The 22,406-nt window shown below is 36.2% G+C and overlaps 1 protein-coding gene across 3 annotated transcripts; it reads left to right on the top strand.

Moving 5' to 3' along the window:
• The first annotated feature begins 787 nt into the window (after window positions 1-787).
• WNT5A (Wnt family member 5A) lies at window positions 788-20,825 on the top strand. Of its 3 annotated transcripts, none has more exons than XM_063426890.1 (5): window positions 788-1,626; window positions 7,338-7,450; window positions 8,379-8,626; window positions 11,571-11,863; window positions 19,216-20,824. In XM_063426890.1, exons 1-5 carry the CDS (start codon window positions 1,621-1,623, stop codon window positions 19,672-19,674), a joined length of 1,119 nt encoding a protein of 372 aa, XP_063282960.1. In that variant the 5' UTR covers window positions 788-1,620; the 3' UTR covers window positions 19,675-20,824. The 3 variants fall into 3 exon arrangements, with proteins under 3 accessions (XP_063282960.1, XP_063282961.1, XP_063282962.1); XM_063426891.1 differs by lacking the exon at window positions 788-1,626 and adding an exon at window positions 6,111-6,160 and having other exon boundaries at window positions 19,216-20,825; XM_063426892.1 differs by lacking the exon at window positions 788-1,626 and adding an exon at window positions 6,816-6,899 and having other exon boundaries at window positions 19,216-20,825.
• Window positions 20,826-22,406: the final 1,581 nt, after the last annotated feature.

Below are 22,406 nucleotides of genomic sequence, written 5' to 3' on the forward strand. Positions count from 1 at the left end.
GTGAAAAGTTTTACTCTGGTCCAGAATCTAGGGATTTATAGTCTGGTAATATGTGCTGTACTTGTATCCAGAGGAGTAAAAAGGGGGGCAGCATAGCAGTGTTATCAGTTGAAACATTTTCATCTTGAAATTATTCCAGGGCCACCTACAGTTAGCCCAGTTTCCTTCCAATGTCTATACAGACATGCTGGGTGGAAGCTAGGTTCACAGTAAGTCCTGATATTGCTGTATCTCAGCTGTTGCAGAATCATTTTCCAAACTGACCTGTCAATCACCCAGCGAAGTGTCAATCACACACTGGAGTCAAATCTATGATTGACAGCTGCACTGAAAAAGATTCTACAGCACTCAGATTTTGTGTTTTGATATATTAATAAATATACAAAATGCCCATCTGTCATTGTAAAACACCGCATAGGTAGAGAGTTGGATATATATATTTTTTAAGTATATAAAAAAAAGAATAATCTTTAGATGGCTGATAAAGGTGAGCCTTAAAGAAACATTTCTCATTCCCCCGGCCAAAAGCACAGCGCATGTAGCAGTGTATCCTGAATGCTTTCCACTTTTTTTTCTGCCTATAATCATCGTGTTCCTGGTTTGAGGACCCTCCTAGCCCCCAGCACGGTTCCCATTCCACCCCCTAGTGATTAGCCAGTGCATTGTGCTGGCTAACACAGCGTTAAAGGCAGTCTGGCTTGCTATAGGTTAGCGATCTGCGCATGCGCCACACTGAAGTTTTCCCAGCTCTGCATCTCAAAGTTTACCCACTGAGAGCTGAGGACAGGAGGTAGCAGCAGAGGTGCAGCAAGAGCCCCCTCTATCCAAACAGGGACCCCCTTCTGCCAGCCCAGAGACCAGGAATCGGATCTACTTATGGATTGTATAGGAGCCCCCAAGGGTGTCTAACTGAGTGGGATCAAGACTCAGGAGGCAAAGAGGAACACAAGCCCCCCCATTAAAGCAAATCTGTGTCTGGGGTGAGGAGTCTGGAAACCTAACTTGGGATTTCTATTTTTTTTTTTCAACTGGATTCCCAAAAAGAAACAGAGGTGCACCCTCTCCTGGCTGACATCCACCTTGGAATTAGAGCAAGAATTACAGTGTTTATATTTTACTTTTTTTTTTATAGCTGATTAAGTTTTTTGTGGGGGGATTCTTGGAGATTCTGGGACCCCCTTATTCTTGCTGCGATCCCTGATGGACTCTGGTTGTGCAGACAGGGTCTCTCTGTCCAGGTGCTGAGCACTGTGTAAAAACTATAGGGGTACCCTTTACTCTGCATATTTGAGGGGTGTTTGCAACTGGAAAAGAACTATTACCTGCCAGCTGGGTATCAACCCTGAGATTTGGGGAGATTTATCTTGTTCAAGAAGAGGGAGAGTTCCCCTACATTCTAAGGACCTAGGGGATCTGATGTTGGGGATCCTGTTTTAAGAAAAGGGGGTTCCAGTCACCTCGATCTGATTTACAGGGAGTGTGTGAATTTTTCCTTTTTTTAGGGGATACCCCCTCAAATTCTTCTCTGGATTTTACCTATTCTGGAGCTGCAAGGTTCTATATTCCTGGATTTAACTGACTTAAATTTGGATTATTTAACTGTCCTTTAACTGAATTATAATGAAGGTAAGTGCCAGATCCATCAATGCCCTCCGATTTTCTATACATTGTGTACATGACTTCAATATACATTTTATATAGAGGTGTTTATTAATATGTATATAGCCTGCTCGTATTACACCTCTCATCAAGTGGTTCACCCAGAGCTGCTCACAACAATTAAATCCCCTGCTCTTCCTCCTGGAGACTTCCAGCAAGAGCTCTTTGCAACATATACACTTTTAATGTACATCTAGATAGGACTCAGTTCTCCGAGGAACTTACTTTTTATAGAATACTATCTGCACGACCATTTTCTGACATAGATCTGCTATGGTTTTCTTTTTCTAATCTGTCTAACTCTTTCAAATATTTTAGTACTGGCACACTATGCTGATGTTGGCTGAGTGTGATGCGAGCTGCAGAATGCATTTAGCGAGAAATGGCTAGTCCCATTCATTACCTACCCATTATTCTATTTAAATATAAAATACAGCAATTCGCTTTTTTTCTCCCCTCTTGGTAGAAACGTTGGCAAACGACCCTATCACTAAAGTAACCTGAGCTATTTCTAGTAGACATTAAGGATGAGAATTTTTTTTTATTTGAATTTTTTTTTTAAGGATATTTTTACTTCCTATAATTAGAGAAATCTAAATTTACTAAACGTTCTAACTGCTGGTGGCTCAATATCTCCTCCAGGGATCTAGAATGGTAGGGGCGTTCTAAACAATATGACATTCTTTAACCCTGAATTCAGTTGCTATAAAGTTCCTTATAGTCATCCTGAGATGCTATAATGGCTTTATGATGATCATAATAATATCAATGTAAGCTTGGCCATAAACCACAGAACACTTACTAACCCTCAAGTCATCACAGACTCATTGTCCCAGGAGATTGCTGGGTAATCTTAGGGTCAGAAGCCATCTCCAGAGGAACAGGAGAAATCTAGGTGGTCATTTCTATTGGTGGTTGACCAGGAGAAAACCAGAGGTGTCCTACCTATGGTCTCCATAGTGAGCATCTCCTGATCTACACTGCCCCCTTCCGGTAGGACATATATTGATTTTTCTGAGCTTGATCAGCCAGTTCAATGTAACTTTTCAACCCAATTTGTGAATCACGCTGTGCTTAAAAAATAAATAAATAAAAAAAACATTGTGAATCTGGTTTAACAGTGCCAGCTACTTGCTGGCTATTTTTAGCATCGACCAGAGCCAGTCCTTGCTCAACTTTATGAAATGAGCCGTTATAGAAATCCCAACAGTTTTATTACCTTAAAATAAACAGAGCTGTCAGCTCAAACTAAGCAGCTATACCACAGACCAGCTCCATGCTACCTGCCTCGAAACAGCTGGCCAATGGTCTGCCTACAACTCCCATCATCCTTAATCCATATCATCATTTGGGAAAGGTCGGACTTATTGTGTAGAGTTGGGAGAAGAGTCTGTTAAAGGGAGGAATCTTGTCTTCTTGTCGACTGATTATGAAGGATTCCTGGTTGCCACAGGACTAGCTAGAAGTTGTGGCCATGTGGCCATGTGGTCCCAGGCCCTCCTGACTTGTGATGGCGTGTGGTTTCAGGCTGATCTCGTTATTGTATCATTGTAGCAATGGGCATCTAAAATCCTTCTCTGCTAGTTATCGGACAAACCATGGGCAAGGTCACACCAAACCATATCATTGAGATATTGGAGATAGCTGGTAGATGATGGTATTAAGATCTGTGTGTTGATGATAATAATAATAATAATAATATAATAATGAGTTTTTGTATGTGTGTGTGTGTGTGTATATATATATATATATATATTTTGGGGGGGGGGGGGGAGACAGTAATGATGTAATTAATATTGATAGGGATATGGTTTAAAATTGGGGGAGGGTAAGAAGGGTATAGAATGCGGGGTTATTGATTGCACCCTGTAATGATATACAGGATAGCAATGAGACTCTGATAATTTTGTATATCCCCCTTTTTTGGGGGGATGAGGGCGATGGCACTTATGCCTTGATTGGGAATGTCAAGGGGTACAGCACTGAATTGGAGATCAGTATGTTAGAGGGCTGTAAGAAGCCAACGATGGTCTTTAACATATCTAGGGTAAAAGTGCTGAAGCTGTTATAAAAATGTAGCCAGAGTAACACTGGTTTTGGGGTATCAATCTTATTTTGTGATTTTGGGGGGACAGGGCAATAATGGTATATTGGAAAGGGGAATTATACCCCTAACTGGACAGTGTACATTCTGTGATGTTCTAGAGCAGACCTTTCTTTACCTGGGGATCAGCATTTAGGGGTTCCCCAACACACGTCACCCTGAAAAACCTTTACAATTTTATTCCAAATTTTATTTTTTTTAAATTGTTTAATATGAACACTGAGATCCTTCCCACCTCCTCCGTTTTAAGCTGGTCATTTTATTAGAGCTGTCTAGAGTTAGTGAAATATTAGACAATAACCCTAGCAGTTCCAGATTAAACAATTCATCGCCAGATCCCATTGCATGGTACTATGTACCAAGGATTCATAGATCTCTTTACCTCATTGTCTTAGTTACCTGAACCCTATGTATGTCCAGACTGATTTCTTATCATCATAAATTTGTAGTATATTACTTTGACAAGTATACGCCCTCCCCCCCTTCCCCTCTTAGACCAAATTTAATCCTATCTTTTTTTTTTTCTTCTCCCCCCCCCCCCCCCTCTTCTGAAATCCCTAGTTATAGCAGGATGCCCCCGTGTGTCGATTCCTTAGAAGCGATTTTGGTGTATATATATATATATTTTTCTAACCCAGCTTCTTTCTGTTGTATATATTTTTGTTAAATTGTTCCTTTTTTTTTCTTTTTGTTTAATAGTTTCAGATTGTAAACAATATTACAATATCACGATTGTTGCAAAAATAAAAATAAATATACAGTATACATAAAAAAATAACTGACAAACTATTATGTAAAAAGTGCATTTAAAAAAAAAAAATTTCAATATATCTGCAACGTTTTCGTAAAAATAATGTAATGTAATTCTTAATAAGTTATTTGAAAATGATTCCAGGTGGGAATTAATCTACAACTAAAATGATTCTAGATGTAACTAAAATACATTTAGTATATCAGACTCCATTTAATAAAATTCTCTGATATATTTTAAATATGACATAGTAGCAATTTATATATCAGCCGAATTACAGTGTAAATAAATATAAAATGTAAATTTCGTTTTCACGATTATTTTTTTAGAGGCGAATATCCCCCACGTAATGGGTCGCCGATTTAAATAAAATACACCTTTACTTTTTCGAAAAAATTTTTTATATCTTCTTGGCATTGTTTTATTGTATTACTTGAACTTTATTTAATTTAAAAGTAAATTTAAAAAAAAATCTGAAAAATAAAAATTAGAATTATAGTAACATGCTTTTGTGGATTTAAAAACAAGCTAAAATATGTGTTTTAAAATATATATCTTAAACAAAACTGGAAAAGAGATTTGATTTATTGACCATGTATTCACAAGAACACCTAATGTATTAACTAGAATTTGAGTTTAGAGACTTAGGATTTTACTCTTAACTAAAAACATAAGTGAAAACAGAAGGGGGGGAACTCACCCCTCACCCCTTACCGCTATACAGAATTTACAATCAAATGTGCTCACTAATCATTATGTCCCTGTGTTTGAGAAGGTCTAACAACTTCAGATGTTTTCAGGATAAACCAGGATGGAATTATTTCTTTTGCATTTCCACTCCATTATTCGCCTGTCTTCAATCTAATGTATTCTTTACAAATATCAAGATAAATCGAAAGAGTTTTGTCACAGCACAAAGCGATACAAAGTAAGAACCATTGTGATATTTTGTTTTTAATAGCAGCTTAGTCATATTTAAAGGTAAGTATTCGTTTTCAGCTATTTGCAAGTTGATAGAGCTGTTTCTCTTTTTGTGATATATATTACCCTGCGGGCTTGGGTGTGTTCTAATAATATAGATTATGATGAATTAGTTTGACTTGAGTGTTTTTTTTCTGTATAACTGTTTTTAAACATATAGAAAATATTTTATTAAAAAAATAATTTAAAAAAATTCGGAGTTGGATTTTGTTTGTTGTTTGTGTTTGTGTGTGTGTGCGTGTTTTTTTGTTTTTTCCTGTAAGCTAATCAATCAAAAGTAAACGAAAACTCGTGTAGATCTTAACATTAATGTCATTTTTTTTGTTATTAATCATTTCTCCCAGTCTGCTTATGTGTGCATCCACTATAAAAGTAAATGTTGATGTATATAGAGATGATATTTTTAGTGAGCTGTATTTATAATATGCAGTCCAGGCTGTGGATAGACAGTGCTTTTTGGCATTGAAGGTTGTGCAATCTTACACTTATCAGATCTAGCAATAAATAACCCTCTCTGACTAGACATGATGGGGCTGGGATAGCTGCATTATAGATACAGTTTGGCAGAGTAAGTAGCAAGTCATTAAAAGAGTTACAGGGATGAGGAGCAATCTGCTTTGATCTAGAGGAGAACACACTCAGAGGGGAAGCGAAGCCAGATGAAGGTGAGAGACAGGGAGATGGTCTTTGTTTGGTGGTCAGATAAGTATTCTGGGGACAGCTGTGATCTCCAGCTTTTGATTTGTTTAAAAGGAATTGTCGACTAAAAGTGAATATGTTTGTCTGTGAAGGATCCACCAAGATCTCGGTCAAGGTTTGAGGCTCAGAGGTTGATCTTTGAATTTTAGGACTAGGCAGGGCCTTGAAGACCCTCCAACTGCAGGTCCTAAATAGAAGTCCTATTCTGTCCATGTATGATCTGAGTACAGTTTACCCTTTCCTTGATGGAGCGTGCTAGTGTAAAGATTTTTTGTTGTTGTTGGACTTGTGAAATGTATTCCATTTTTAAGATTCTATAGTTTTAAGTGTAAATACCCCCCCCCCCCCCCCTCCTGCCCCCTTCCTTTTCTAATAGTTGGTCTGTCTATTGGGTGTCTGCTCTCAGATGAGCAGTCTGGACCTGACAGCTGTGGAGATTGCTCAATCTGAATGTTATTCCTCAGTATTTGTCTTGGGGAATGGACATCCTTGGGAACTCTATTAACAGGGCTGTCATACTGTAGCAGGAGACAGGAGGGGATTGGCCTGGGAGTCTTTTTATTTAAAGGAACTTTTTTCAACATTTTTTTAATATTTCAAGACAAAGCTGTCCACAGAGGGACGGTGGGTGTTAAGAGGGTTCTGTTTTGTAATACAAGGACATATCCAATTTGACTTCAGCTTCAGAATATATCTCATCTTCATGTATGTTACTTCCATCATCTCTAAAGTCCTAAGTCCTTTCTCAAAATAATTAGGCAATGTCACATTTTTCATTCCTGCATGGTAACACAAAGATTTACCATGTATATGTGTGTGTGTGTGTGATTTTGCAATCGTTTGTCATTTGTACTGCATTTAGTTTTTGCATTGGGATTTAGGACAATACACCATTGCATATAATAAAATTGAATCTAAGTGTAGAATCTATGGTTTTAATACATATTCTACAGGCATTATTTTATATTTGTACTCTGTGTATGTTTCATTACTTTACAAAAATATATATAGTGCACTAGAATTTATTTATATATATATTTTTTTTATAAATGTTTATTAAAATAAATGTGTATTTTAAACGACTGTGCTCAGTGCAAGTTCCCATTTTCCCCCAAATATTGATATATTCTTCATGTTTTTCAGAACTCCTTGGGATTACTAATACCCTGCAGTGCAATGACATTAAGGCACCTATTATTGTTGATAGTGACCCTGAGTTGTGTGTCACAGGCTATAGTAGAAGCCGGTTCATGGTGGTAAGTATGACCTTCACTTTCAATTGTTTTAATGTAACCGAATACTAGAATGTGTTCTTTTAATTACACTATTCTACTGTTTGATAGGATGCAGAGCCTTCTTTTAGGCATCCCATAATAATCTAGTATTACTTATTGTGCGGTTGTTTTTTGATGTCTTATATTTTATAAAGTATATAGAGACCTGATTCGCACACACTCATTCAAAGGATAACGGTTTAAGATTTTTTTTTTTTTTTCGATGCAGCTCATTATTTACAGATATTTTTTAATTATTCAGAATGCTTCCAATATTCTATACAGGCGAGGCTGTGCAATGCCCTGCAGTGTCTACAAACAGAATATCGATATATTAGATTTTTCAAATGATCAAAATTTTCCTAGATTTTCACATCTATCCTTAACTTTATGATGTTTATTTACTAAATCATTAACTGCGTTGAAACCAAACTCGAATTTGGCGAATTTATGTCCAGAATAACCCTTGTTTAAAATTATATATATATTTATTTTTGCCAGAATTAAAAAAAAAAAAAAAAAAGAATTTTGAATTTACTAGAAGTCATTGTTTAATGAATGAACTGTAATATTGAATTAGTTTCTATTTGACAAACATCAGGGGTTCCATCATTTTTAGTTTTTAATCTTGTTACCTATAAAATGGGGGAGATGGGTGGGGGGGGGAGGAGGAGAGGGGGGCCGTTAGATACAGCCATATTTTAACCCTTTGGCTGACCATGAAAGAAATCGTGTTCCACTATTAAAATAAATAGACAAATGAACCAAAAAAAAAATAAACAACAAATAAATAAAGGTAAAGCTATATACAAAAGACTGTTTGTTTGATTTTACACCAGTGCATCAAGGGTTAATAGCAGGGTTAATAGCATTTTCCTCTGTACATGTTGACCCTATTGTCTCTGTATAGGTCGCTGGCCATGAATCCGGTGCAGATCCCCGAGGTGTATATAATTGGGGCTCAGCCCCTCTGCAGCCAGTTATCAGGACTGTCCCAGGGACAGAAGAAACTCTGCCAGCTGTACCAGGACCACATGCAATACATTGGGGAGGGGGCAAAGACTGGCATCAAAGAGTGCCAGTACCAATTCAGGCACAGGAGGTGGAACTGCAGCACAGTGGACAATACCTCTGTATTTGGTCGGGTCATGCAGATAGGTAGGTACCCATTTATCAATCTGTGCTCTCTGTACTACACCATTCCTGCATGCATGTTAAACCCTGAGGAATACACTCCCGAAAGCTAAATTGTAAAATCCATTTTCTTTTGCAACATATTTGTCAAAATAGAAAAACTGAACATTTCGGAAACTCCTTTTTTTTTTAATAAAAAATAAATAGTTTTTCTATTTAGGTCTTACTGTAGCAAATTCAGTCTTCAATAAACCATTTCAATAAAAAGACCCACAAAGTTGCAGTTAGCAGCCCAAACGTTATGCTACATTTGTGTATCTCTACAAGTCTTAAATATATATTAATTATTACACACACCCAGCTTTTTTTTTTTTTTTTTTTTTTTAATAAAAAAATGTTCCTTCACTTTTAAGATTGAAATCCTGCTTTTGTGGGATTTATTTATGTGTTTATATATGTGATGTATTTGTTTTGTTTTAATGCAATCTACTAAAAGAAATGTTATTTATTTATTTATTTTGTAAAAAAAAATTGACTGTTTGTTGTTTTAATTGGTAAAAAAAAAAAAAAAAAAATTATAACTTTCCAGACAAAGTTTACCAAAATCTTAGATTGTGTAACTGTTTCTTTATATGTAGAAACAAATTAACAAAACTTTCTTTTTGTTTTGGGACATTTTACAATTGAATATGTTGGTTTAACACAAGCATTATTTTGAAGTTGATACATATCCGTTGTAATTGTCATTAATATAGCTGTTTGTTTTTTTCTACTCCTGGATAGTAGATAGTAGTAGCTAGAAAAAAAAAAAAAGAAAAGAAAAAGAAATCTGTTTTGTGTGTACTTAGTTTATTTTGTGTATCACTGGGTGTGTTAAAGGGAAATGCCTTAACTGTTTGGAAACCAGTCTATTATGTGCAACATTTTGCCTCTACTTGCCCAACACCTCTCTAGCTTAAAGAGTTAACACAGAAGTAATTTATAAGGGCAATTAGCCACTTAAACTAACTGCTTCTCCTTAATACTGATATTCAGTGTGTGTCTCTGACTAGGATTTTGAAAAGTCCTTTTCATTGACTGCTAAGAACCTGAGACTTATTCAGACCATATTTAATTTTCATAAACTGGGCAGCAAAACAGATGTATCATTTTTTTTTATTTTTTTTCTGGGAAATTAACTGAGATGTAAATTTGCAAGGCTTTTAAGATGATATACATTACAGAATTAATGTGCTTTGGTAGGAAGGTTGGAGCATTTTTGTGGGGTAATTTCAGCCATCAATGTTCCCTCTACATACCTTCTAAAAATCACAAGTTTAATTTGTACTTTACACAAGGTATGCACATCAATAGCAAAGTGCATGTTGTTAAAAATAAACATAGAACACACACACACACACACACACACACACACACACACACACACTCTTGCTATAAAGAAGTTGATTTGAAAAATGCTAACACTCAATAAATATACATTACAATGAGTCATTTGAATGTCAGAAAGTGATTTGAATAGGAAAAGTTCCTTATTGTGGCAATCAATAATTATAATAGAACAAGTGTGCAGATTTTTTTTTTCTTTTGCAAATACCTTATTGGTGGGAGTTAACATCCTATCTGGCATGTTATGATATGAAACATTAGCTGGCCAAAAAGATAGATCTCATTCCATTGCAGAACTACAGCTTCAATGATGCCTTGCCTTCATTACGGCTGTCAGGGCATCATGGGAGTTGTAGTTCTTTGGACGTCTACCCTTTTCCCTGATACACATGTACAGATTAGCTTAAGCCATTGTCCATTTAATAGTTAAAGGGCTGCATATAAGAATTTAACCTCTTCAATACCAGAGGCATACCAGGACTGTCAGTGAAGGGATTTGCCTAACTTTAGCACCGATAGAGTTAACAGCTGTTCAAGACGTTTGAGTTGGTTAACTTTTTGTATAAAGGAGATATGACATCCATTTGCCCCTTTAAAAGGGCTAAGGATTCCCAAAAAAGAATTCAAACCTATAAGATAATTAAGGAGGTTTGCCCTTTCTAATATTGTATCACCTTGGCAATAGAAGGGTTAAAGAACTAGACTTCTCATCTATTCTGTAGGAGACTTTTCCCTCTCTCATTGTTTCCATCACAGCAACAGTATGTATTGTTTATTGTTCTCTATTTTGTGCCATTAACTGTAATATCTCAGCTTCACCTATGGCCTGTCTGTGGCTTATAGATCCCTATACATTACTCACATTTCACAGACTGCATAGAATATTTTTCTTATAATTTAATATAAACATCCTGTTGCAATGTATTTAAATCCTACCTCTTAGTGGTTTTAAGGTACCCTCTGAGATAAAGATACATAAGATTTTAGTACAATGCAAGAATAAGGATTACAGTTTTGTGTAAGGAAACAAAAAGATACCGATCGGATTTACAAACCAGAAAAAGCGAAGATTTGGTTTTTTCTATTGCACATTTATTTTGCAAAGTAATTTAAGTGCAGTTATTGTAACCCTCCAAGCATAGAGCTTCTCCTGCTGATCATACGGTTTTCATTTAGTGGAAAGGGAACTTTTCTGCTCAAGGGTTTCTGGGCTAGAGTTACAGATAAAGCCTTCATTGAATCTTAAAATACACTCCATCCTGCAGTATAATTAGGTACCAACTTCACGTTTAATCTGAAAATGCAACTTTATATGTGAAGAGATTGTTTATAGCATGTGCAAACTGTAAGCCATTATTTAAAACCGAAATCCTGGCTATTGAAGAAAATAAATAAAAGTGTTTTTTTCGTTTTATACTACTTTCTCTGCAATATTGCCACTGGATTCTGATTGCATTTCACATCCACTGGAATCTTGCAGATTAATTATTGACATCTTATTACACTAATATACATATCTGTCCCTTGGGGGCAAATGTGATGCCCATGACAGTTGTGCTCATTTATTTCTTTCTCCTTACAGGAAGCAGAGAGACCGCTTTTACTTATTCCATCAGTGCTGCTGGAGTTGTGAATGCAGTGAGCCGAGCCTGCCGAGAGGGGGAGCTCTCAACCTGTGGCTGCAGTCGAGCAGCCAGGCCAAAGGATTTACCCCGTGATTGGCTATGGGGTGGCTGTGGGGATAATTTAGATTATGGCTTTAGATTTGCAAAGGAATTTGTGGATGCTCGAGAAAGGGAGAAAATCTATCAGAAAGGATCCTATGAGAGTGCCAGGATTTTGATGAATCTGCACAATAATGAAGCTGGGAGAAGGGTGAGTAACTATGTCAAAAGGGGATTTAATTTTATTTTACTTCCAATAAATACATCATCCTGTAAGAAAAGGCAATTCATTATTTTATTGCATGCATTGTGAAGAGTGGTTAGTTTATCTTTAATATGTGTTGTTTTTCCAAAAATTAACTAAGCTTTATTTAATTAGGATTTTTTTCACTAAAAAGTGTGAATTGTCTGGAATTAAAAGTGTATTTAAATATAAACATCACAAAAGACAAATTGAAAAAAATAATAATCTCTAAATCAGCAATGTTTATATTACGGCTTCTCTGGCATAAAAATGTGACATTCAGGCATTTCATACTTTGGTTAATAACCCTCATGGTTACTCAGTAAATTCAGATTTTTAGCAAATGAAATTCGAAAGGCAAAACTGAGGCTTAAATAGTCAAACTGTGACTTTAGCAAAAATATATAATCTAGAAAAGAAAATCTCATACTCTGCTAACAATACGATTTTCATTTCCTACAATAAAGATTGAAGTAAATCGCTAGTAATCTATACATACACTCCCAAGACTACTTGTCTCGTGCATGTTATTCAAACTCTTTGTTCATTCTGTCAATCATTTCAAATATTAATCTAGAATTGTAATCCAGTACATGTGCCATTAGCCATTTGCCCAATTATTTTGTTGAAAGAGCTTGTTACTCAATTTGTTATCCACGCTATCTAGCCTGGATGATATGATATTCTATGCTGTGTTAATCGTAATTATTGGTATTTTGTTGTCGGAATTGGGGTACAAAGACATTTGGAGGTATTGGAAGGTAGAGATAATTAATTGAAGATTCAAATTGAACCTGATTCAAATCTATAAGTCAACTTTAAAACTAAATGTGTTAATCTGACAAATCTACTACATTCCCAAACTGAGATGTAAAACATTTACTACGGCAATGCTTTTGGTACTTAGAGAAAAATAATAAATTATTTCTAATACAGAAAGCAGAAATTCAGAGTTCGCTAAATATGGTGCCAAAATAATTTCCAGGAGTATATCTTCATCTTTCATGGCAATGTACACATGTGTAATATGTCAGTGTGTCAACCTCAACAATTCCAGTGTGAATATGATACCCCTGGAAAGGAATTTTGACATCTTCAGGCAACAATAGAGTCTGAAGTACTGTTTCCTGCATGAAAACAGTCTGGTTTAAATTTCCAATAACGCTAAGGAAACAGGGGTGTGGAACTGCACCCAATCCCCATTGTGATGTGAATCTGTGTGCAACCAGGCCGGTTCCAGTACCAACAACCAAATACTTGATAGAACAAAAAATAGAAAGTGGTCCAGGCACTCCAGGATTCAAAGAAGGCAATTTATTAAACCCATCGCCAATCACAACGTTTTGACCTGTACGGTCTTGACGGCTTGACAAAGACCGTACAGGTCAAAACGTTGTGATTGGCGGTGGGTTTAATAAACTTCTTCTTTGACTCCTGGAGTGCCTGGACCGCTTTCTATTTTTAGATTTAGCAAAAGTCAGTTGTATTGAATTAATCAAATAATTAGACTTTTTATTAAATCATATGAATTAGTTAATGGTATGTAATAAACAAAATACATGTGCTACCTACAGGGTATATTGAATAATAACCATTTCCCCCATGGAGGTAATTATCAAAATCGTGCTAATGATAGATTTTTGTTATGATACAAACTTCTGTAAGTTTAACTGTCTGCCTGCAACTAACTTCTGTCCAACCAGATTGTAGTTGAACATAATTTCCAGACAGATTTAATCTAATTCAGTTTTAACATAACTGAATTTGAGAATTCAGCTGTGGTTCCATCATTTGGTTCTGCATGTAAAGATTTATCAAGGTCTTGATTTTGCAGTCTGTATGTCTTTGGTCCCAGATTTAATTTGTGATAATCTGGATAAAGAGACACTTGGACTTGAATGACTAATATCACAGCTTTAAATCTCACATTGTTCTAAAGTTCTTTCTTCACAAAAACGATACTTTACCCTTGGCTTGGCTCTAGTGAAGGATGGCACTGTTTAGGGAATTCGGGGGAAGAAAGATGAATGTGTATAGTGGCTAAAGTTGCAAAATGGAACATTTCCCCGCATCTCATTACAAAATGGTCTCTGCAGTAAAAAAAACAAACACCTGAGGCCTTGATGGGGTGGGGGAGGGGATTCTGTTGTTGACCTTGTATTTTAGCATGAAGAAGCACATGTAACAATTAAAGGCTATCATTTATTTACTGAGATACTCTCTGGCTTGCCTTAAAATTTCAAATATCAGTATTCCGTGTCCCTTTTAAATCAACCAAAAGTCAGATGCTGCATGTAGGCTTCTATAGGTGAATTCAGAGTTTTATTTGTTTATGCAATAGGGGGGGGGGGGGGTCTTTATCATTCGGAAGGAAAAAGGAAGCAGTGAGATGTGTGGACCAGAACCCCTGATTTGTTGCTTTTTGACCGCCAGAATGATACAAGATGCAGTGTAAAGTCTGTGCAACACAAACACTTTCCATATCTTACTGACTTGCAAAGGATAGCAGTGAGAGATCTGAGCAAGAGGACCTGATAATTAGACAAACCTAGTCGATGGAGAAGACAGATTGGGGGTAATACAAAAGCAGTATAAGACTTTGGGCCCCTCTAAAATATGGGGCCCTGCTCACCCATCCCCAAAGGTGGGACTCCTGTTGGAAAAGAGGAACACTGGTTTAATTTGGAACTCACCCACTGTTGCTAAATAATAGGTAAAATATCAGCATCTGTGTGACCCAGTCTTAACAAGAACTAAAGACCACGAGCTTCAGAAAGTTGAAAGTTATTTCAAGGCTACTTTTCAGAATTCCTTACCTCTATGGTATCTACGGACATTGCACAAATACACATAACCTGCTTTGAAAAACACAAAATCTGTGCATGTAAGCCATGTAGAAACGTAATATTGTTTCTACCAAACTTACATTTCCTGGTGGCTTTCTCTAGCATCTGATACCAGCTGGAAATGATCTGTAATAGTGTGGACAGCCATTTGACCAGAATAACTAACTCCAAACATTGCTCCACATGGTTTTATAGTGACAAAGGAATATTAGGTCATTCTGCAGGGACAGATGCAATCAGTGTTTCAAGCACTGCCTTAAGTAGACTCTCCAATCACCAAATATGAACCTCTTTGCCCCATCTGTGGAACGTTCTCGAATGTAGAATGTGAAGTAGGTTTCCACCTCCTTAATCCCTTAAAGAACTGATAGCCCCTCTTAATAATGTGAAATAATACATACAGTTCAGGGCTCCTATAACAACATTCACAGAACATTTTCTAAAGATAGCAGAAAAAAGAGGGATCTGCACTCATCACCTGTAGACCTCGGTACACTGTACCTAGGGCTGGCAAACCCCTAATCCATATAGTAACAGCAAAGTAGCCTAGGCACTCAAGGTCTTCATACATCAGCAGATTTATTGGAAAATCATGATAGACACAGAGACAGTTGTATCTGATTCTCCAATAAATCTGATGATGTACATTGAGGGGACCCATCAGTAGGCCCATGCACTTTTGATCACCGGATGGGCATTGATGAACATGGGCCCAGTCTGGCACCGCAGGACTTTAACAGCATGACCTGTAGTGTTGCTGGGGGGAAGTGAAAGCCTGTCACTTCCTCCCAGATACAGAGGAAGCTGCGAAGGTAGAGGATTTAGAGAGGAGGAGGAGGCTGCAGCACAGGCAGGATTGGAGGAAAAAGCAGCGAGGGGTGTGTATTCCAAGCCAAGACCCCCATTAGCCTCAGACACCAGCAGGTCCCAGGAAAGTCACCCTTCTGCTCAAAAAAGGTATGTTATCAGGAGGGTGGCTAAAATATAAAATTAATTGTAAAAATTATACATATTGTATACATGTATGTGTGTGTTTATCATTGTGTCTGTGTGTCAATGTGTCTGCGTATCTGTGACAGTGAATATGTGCATACATCCCAGGAATCAAACATACCCATACAAAGATTGCATACAAAGAGACCCCTGCATTGAATTACCAACATTCTATACAAACACACCCCTTCACTCAAACAACAATACTTCATTCATATGTACACCCACATTTAACAGCCAACGCTACATTAAAACACAGCCCTGCAATTAAGTGCAAACATTGCATGCAAAAACACCCCTGCATTAAAATGTTAAAATTATATACAAACACCCCTTCATTAAAACATCAACACTACAAAGAAAAGTGCACCTGCATTTAAAAGCCAACACTATATACAAACACACCCTAGCATTCAAACACAATCATTACATAGAAGTGCACCACTGCATTCCAATTACAATGGTATATACAAATACACCACTAATTCATACACACATACTCGCATACAAAAACATGCTTACGTTCAAATGCAGAAACATTGCTCACAAATACAACTAGGCAAGGATGAGCAAATGGTAAATCCCCAGCTGGCAAAGCATTGTGGGAGTTGTACAAAACATGGCGATCTACTTTTTTGGCCATCCTTCCGCTGGAAGAGGGCCAAATAAAATTTCTTGCACCAGGACGCTGTCTACGTTTGTTCCGCCACTGCCTTCCCCAATACAGTGGAGACCCCTTTGATACTAGAAAGTGGCTACAATCCTTGGCAAATGCATTTTAATGTTACATAATTTTCCAGTTGAGGAAACACTTGCCAAGACAATGATGCACGCACATGATCTCTGTTTCTCTCTCGAACCTCCGAGGGAATATCAGTGTGATACCGAATACAAATATGTATTCCTAACACTAAAGTGTTCCTCGGCCACCATCACACCACCAGCAAATAAAGGGTTAAAACCCTCACCTTGGGACTGGCTCTATCTCCACCTCCTCAGACGCTGAGGGGGAACCTAATGCGCGCTTTAGGCCCTCCCCATAGGAAAGCATTGATTCAAATTCAAATGGGGGATTTGTAGATGCTGGATCTCATGCAAAGTGTGAGGACGTCCTTTGTCGTTTTACGGAATCAAACTCTGTAAAACAGCAGGAAGTGCCTCTAGTGTCTGTCTGGTAGACTTATAAGATTGGCAACTGATAAAATACATAGAACATATCTGTCAAATATGAGCATTCTGTTCACTTTTATGCTTCTTTAATACAGTGGATTTCTATAAAATAATGACAATTTTAATTAAACCATTTGAAGAGGGGTTATTCATATTTCAATGGGTAATATATTTTCACTTCTAAACCAGTTTTTCATCTAATCTGAGTGATAAAATTGTGTTTTGACACCAAGTAGTTTTGTGCATAGATCACACCTCTGACGTTTCACTGCTCAGTTATCTGCCATTTATGAGTGAAATCACTTTTGTTTTTGTTTATGCAGCCCTAGCTACACCTCCCCTTACTGTGATGGACACAGCCTGCATGAAAACCAAAATGGTTTCATTTTCAATCAGATGTAACTTTATTTAATATTTTTTTTTCTCTACTGCTCTGTAAATTGAACTTTAATTACATATATGAGGCTCCTGCGGGGTCTAGCAAGCTATTAACAGAGCAGGCAATAAGAAATTCTAAATTAAACAGAATTTGCAATGAATGAAGTCTAAACATTAGATGACTCGTTACAGGAAATGTTTAGGAAGGCTGTGCAAGTCACATGCAGGGAGGTGTGATTTAACTCCTAAATTGCAGATAATTGAGCAGTGAGACTGCAGGGGCATGATCTATACAGAAAAAATGTGTGGTAACACACACAACATGTGACTGACACTCTCCACTTCAGTGGCTTCGTATCTCTTTGCTGGCATGAATTTGGTTTCTCTTTTTAATGTATCTCTCAGGCCCCTCAGTGGCATTATTTCCCTGTAACACATACTTCACTGTGTTTGTGTCTTTAACTGCAATGAGTTTAAAGTCAACTATGCTGCTATTATCCTATCGGAGTTGTCCAACCTATAGGGAAAGTCTAAATGTGAAATGCCACCCAGCGTGCCCACCGGGAGTTATGCTGAAAGCCCTGATAATCATGATAGAATTCTGTAGACCAGATTTGAAATGCCTATTTAATGTACTCTGTAGCACTGTACAGCACTGTAGATGTTAAACAGCATACTATTATTACTTCTATTATGTGATAACATTAAAGGGCCACTGTGAGCACCACAGAACTTTGCATAAGTTGAGTTTGTACAAATTGCTGCAGCTCTATCTAGTCTCTCAAACCTGTCAATCAGGCAGCCAGAATTCTAAATTCTTGCTACTGACATCAATTTTGTCCAAGTTGTACATGCAGTTTGTGTACATGGCACACACAACATGGGTACAGCTTTCTCTCCTCTGCTTGTCTGCACACATAGCAAACTTGGCTATACATCAACTGATATCACTTATGATGAGGCAAACTCCTCTGTAAACTGACTGCAGCCATACCACACTATTAGACCTTTAAATTATCACTAAATTATACAACTCAGCCGTAAGTCAATATTTAGCTATTTATAGCTTCAAAATTATCAGTTGTAACTTGCTAAAATTCTAGACCTCCCAATTATCTTGAATATGATGGGACTGTCCCGAATTTGGGGCTCTGTCTGCCTTGCCATCCTAAATTTGTTTTCTTGTGTCCAAGAGGGACAACAGGGAAATGTCTCCAAATAGTACAGTATGAGTGCATCATTAGAATAATCTTTTTTTTTTTTAATTACTTAACTGTTATGTGACAAGAATCCATACATTCTTACTTTTACAAATAAATAGTATCTTGTTCAGTTTTGTCAAAATGCACACATTCTTTCATGGACACCAACAGATAAGATAAGAGAGGAACTTGCCCCTGTACCAGCTATAACTTTTACTCCATCTGTTCTACTGACCACTTAACAGAGTATCCTGCTTACATGAATCGGTTTCTACCGATGTAGAATGCATTCAGAGTTGGCTAAACAGTGCTTGACAAACCCCCTGGAGGAAAGCTCATCTAGAATCTCAAGTCCGTCAAATTGACTCAGTTGTATGGCCAGGAGGTGCAGAGATTTCAATTTAGCCCTGGACTTATCCTTTTTGGATTATATTCCTATTCTCTGCAAAAAATCTGCAGGTGCTCATATCCGATTAATGCCTCGATTTAATATTGTTAGATAAGCTTTCCAAATGATTAAAACATTTTAAACTTTTAAAATCAATGAATATAATGATTGTTTTGAAATGTTGTAATATTTTTTGATATATTTTGTATATATTGTAAATATGTTTTGATATTTTAATATGTTGAGAAACATCTTTGAAAGCTTTTATCAAAAAATATTAAATTATTTTTCTTTTCATAATTCACATAGAATAACCTAATGCATTCATCCCTCTCTTAACAGGCTGTAAGCACATTGGCTGATGTTGCCTGTAAATGCCACGGTGTTTCTGGATCTTGCAGCCTAAAGACCTGCTGGCTTCAGTTGGCCGACTTTCGCAAAGTGGGAGACCTGTTAAAGGAAAAATATGACAGCGCCGCAGCCATGAAACTAAACAGCCGAGGAAAACTGGTACAAGTGAACAACAAATTCAACTCTCCAACCACAAACGATTTGGTTTACGTTGACCCGAGTCCCGACTATTGTGTTCGCAATGAAAGTACCGGATCGTTGGGGACCCAGGGTAGGCTGTGCAATAAAACCTCAGAGGGCATGGATGGATGTGAGCTCATGTGTTGCGGAAGAGGATATGATCAGTTTAAAACCATTCAGACTGAGAGGTGTCACTGCAAATTTCACTGGTGCTGTTATGTGAAATGTAAGAAATGCACAGAGATTGTCGATCAGTTTGTTTGTAAGTAAGACTCAATACAAAGACCTATATGGTACATCTGACTATATTTAAAGAGATCATTTAGGAGTTGCAAACACAAGGCAACTGGATCCATTTCTCCTTGTATCACACAACTGCTCGGTAAAACCTTTAAACCAACAAGAACAACAAAAACGAAAAAAAAAACAGAAAACAGAATGGAAAATATTTATTGAAAGAATTAAAGAATTTAGAGGTTTGTAATTAGGGAAACTGTGACAAAGGTGCACGGATTAAGAACATGTACAGTAAGGTAAAGATGTGTTTTTATATGGAGATATGGGTAATCTGGGAGAATATTTGGACAGATGAGCAATCCCTTCATCAGGCTGAGTGATAAAATATTGTGGTTTGTTTCAAAAAACAAGGACTCTTCTTACCATTTATATTGTGATCGCTTTCTGTTAAGATCTGACCGTTAAATTATCTAACCATAAATCTACTACTCATTCTGTATTAATGGTTACTGGGATGGCTGTGTACGTTGCATACAAGTCTTTATAGGTTCTGTTTAAAATGTCAATATTTATATCAATAAGTGATCAGAAATTGCAAGATTTTACTCCCCTCCCCCATATTTCCAAGTTGCTTAATACAAAAGCAAAAAAAGTTGAGGATGACATTTTTTTTCCATCCACCATTTTTTTTTTTTACAAACCATTTGATGGGTAATTTAGTCACTTATATGGCAAATTATTATTGCCACTTTTTATTAAGATTTTTTTTTAAATATATTTTTTTAATTTATTTTTAAGATAGTTTGCTGCCAAAGATGTGTCTCTGTCATCCCAGATAAACATCTATTCATCACACAATCATGAAGTATTTTTGAGGGGATAATATTCATATAATGTTTTTTTTTTTGTTTTAGAGTTAAAATGTCAGAGATACACATTTTTTCACGATCTAAAACCGTTTTATCATTGGGAAACATTACTATGCAGTACTATTTTTTTGTCGTCATACTTGTGCTTATTATCACTATAAACTAAGCATCAATTACAATATGGTTTCATTTATGGGAATTTTGTGGTCTGCTGTCTTCTATTTCAAAGCTTTGTGACTATATGTGTACATATATATATATGTGTATATATATATATATATAACCTTAAATACTGCCAGTAATTAAATGTATATATTTATTTACACATTTATTTAGGGGAGTTTTTCTTATTTCATTTAAACATTTTTGGATTTTTATTTTTCAAAATCCTTTGACACTTTTATGAATGCATCTTTTTAGAATGTCTTACTGAGCTGGTGTTAGGTTTTAAATAGGGTGTTCAGAATACCGTTGTTAAAGCACATATATGTAACTATATAAAGGGTTCGGGGGCATAGGGTACATCACAAGTAGGTACTAGGGTGATTTATTTTCACCAATATTCAATGCACTTGAAACAAATTTGCTTATCTTTTTCTTTAAAGAAGGGCATTATGATTACTTGGAATTGGGGGAGAACATCCCTAAAATATTTGTTGTAAAAATTTATAGTAAAAAAATGGGTGCCTATTTTGGAATATATGTGCTCCCTCATATAGGGATTACGCTAGTTGAGATCTGAACATGTTTACCTCTGACATCGCAACTTTTTATTTTTTTTTGGACTGACATTTATGCTCAAAGAACATTAAACATCATAAATGTGTTTTTCCCTTTTGTCTACTTAGTGCATTTTATAGCTTTTAATTTATTATATATGCATAATGAAAGCAGGGAATTACAGTTCTGTTAAGTTACATTAGGAAAGCACTACTTAAAATTTAATTTTTTTAATTTTTATTTTTTTTACAAGTTTTCAATATATATATAAATAAATATATATATTTTTTGTTTTCAGACAAGATTTTTTTCCCCCTTCTTTGGAGAATTATGAGATTTTAAGAAAGAGAACTAACTTTACAGACCCATATTATTCATTTGATTTATTTAATGTAAAATATTTTTAACTTCAAGAAATGTAAATTTATGTTTTATGTATCCTGTACATGGAATGTACATATTTTTTTTGCTGCCCTATATGATTTGTATATTTCACTGGCTTAAAAATTGCAGAGAAGAAATAGATGGCTAATGCCAGGCTGAAAGAAATCGAATATAAAATAAAAAAAAAGGTTTGTTTTGTTATTATCAAGTGGTTTGATTTGACCAACAACGGGTAATCATACAGCAAATGCAAAATGCTGACTTTATTTTATAAATTATTTTGTTTAAAAAAGAAAAGAGCAAAATACCAAAAATTTATATAAATTTTTATGAATGTTTTTTACATTTTTTTTATTTTTATTGTATTGTTATACACTACAAGCAGGGGTAGGCAACCTTCGGCACTCCAGATGTTGTGGACCAAATCCCCCATAATGCTCTTAAACCCAGGATGCTGGCAAAGCATCATGGGAGGTGTAGTCCAAACCATCTGGAGTGCCGAAGGTTGCCTATGCCTGCACTACAGTATTTAAAGAAGATCTTGAAGCAAATTTGAAAGTCACTCTCACTATTTCTTTGCAAAATGCCTTTTTCTTAGAGATCAGGATTAAATGTTATTTCAGATGTATTCAATAAAAAAAGTTTTATAAGGCGTTTTGTGTATGTTGGTTGTAGTCGGTGATAACCTTTTAGTAGACCAGCATTAGTTCTTTAATGTCACTTTGTAACTTTTTTGTGATGGCAGATGTAAAATGTTTAGTGATAACATTACTGATGCAATATGCTTTCTCC

This window comes from Pelobates fuscus, chromosome 7 (assembly GCF_036172605.1).
Source record: "Pelobates fuscus isolate aPelFus1 chromosome 7, aPelFus1.pri, whole genome shotgun sequence".
Classification (NCBI taxonomy): Eukaryota; Metazoa; Chordata; class Amphibia; order Anura; family Pelobatidae; genus Pelobates; species Pelobates fuscus.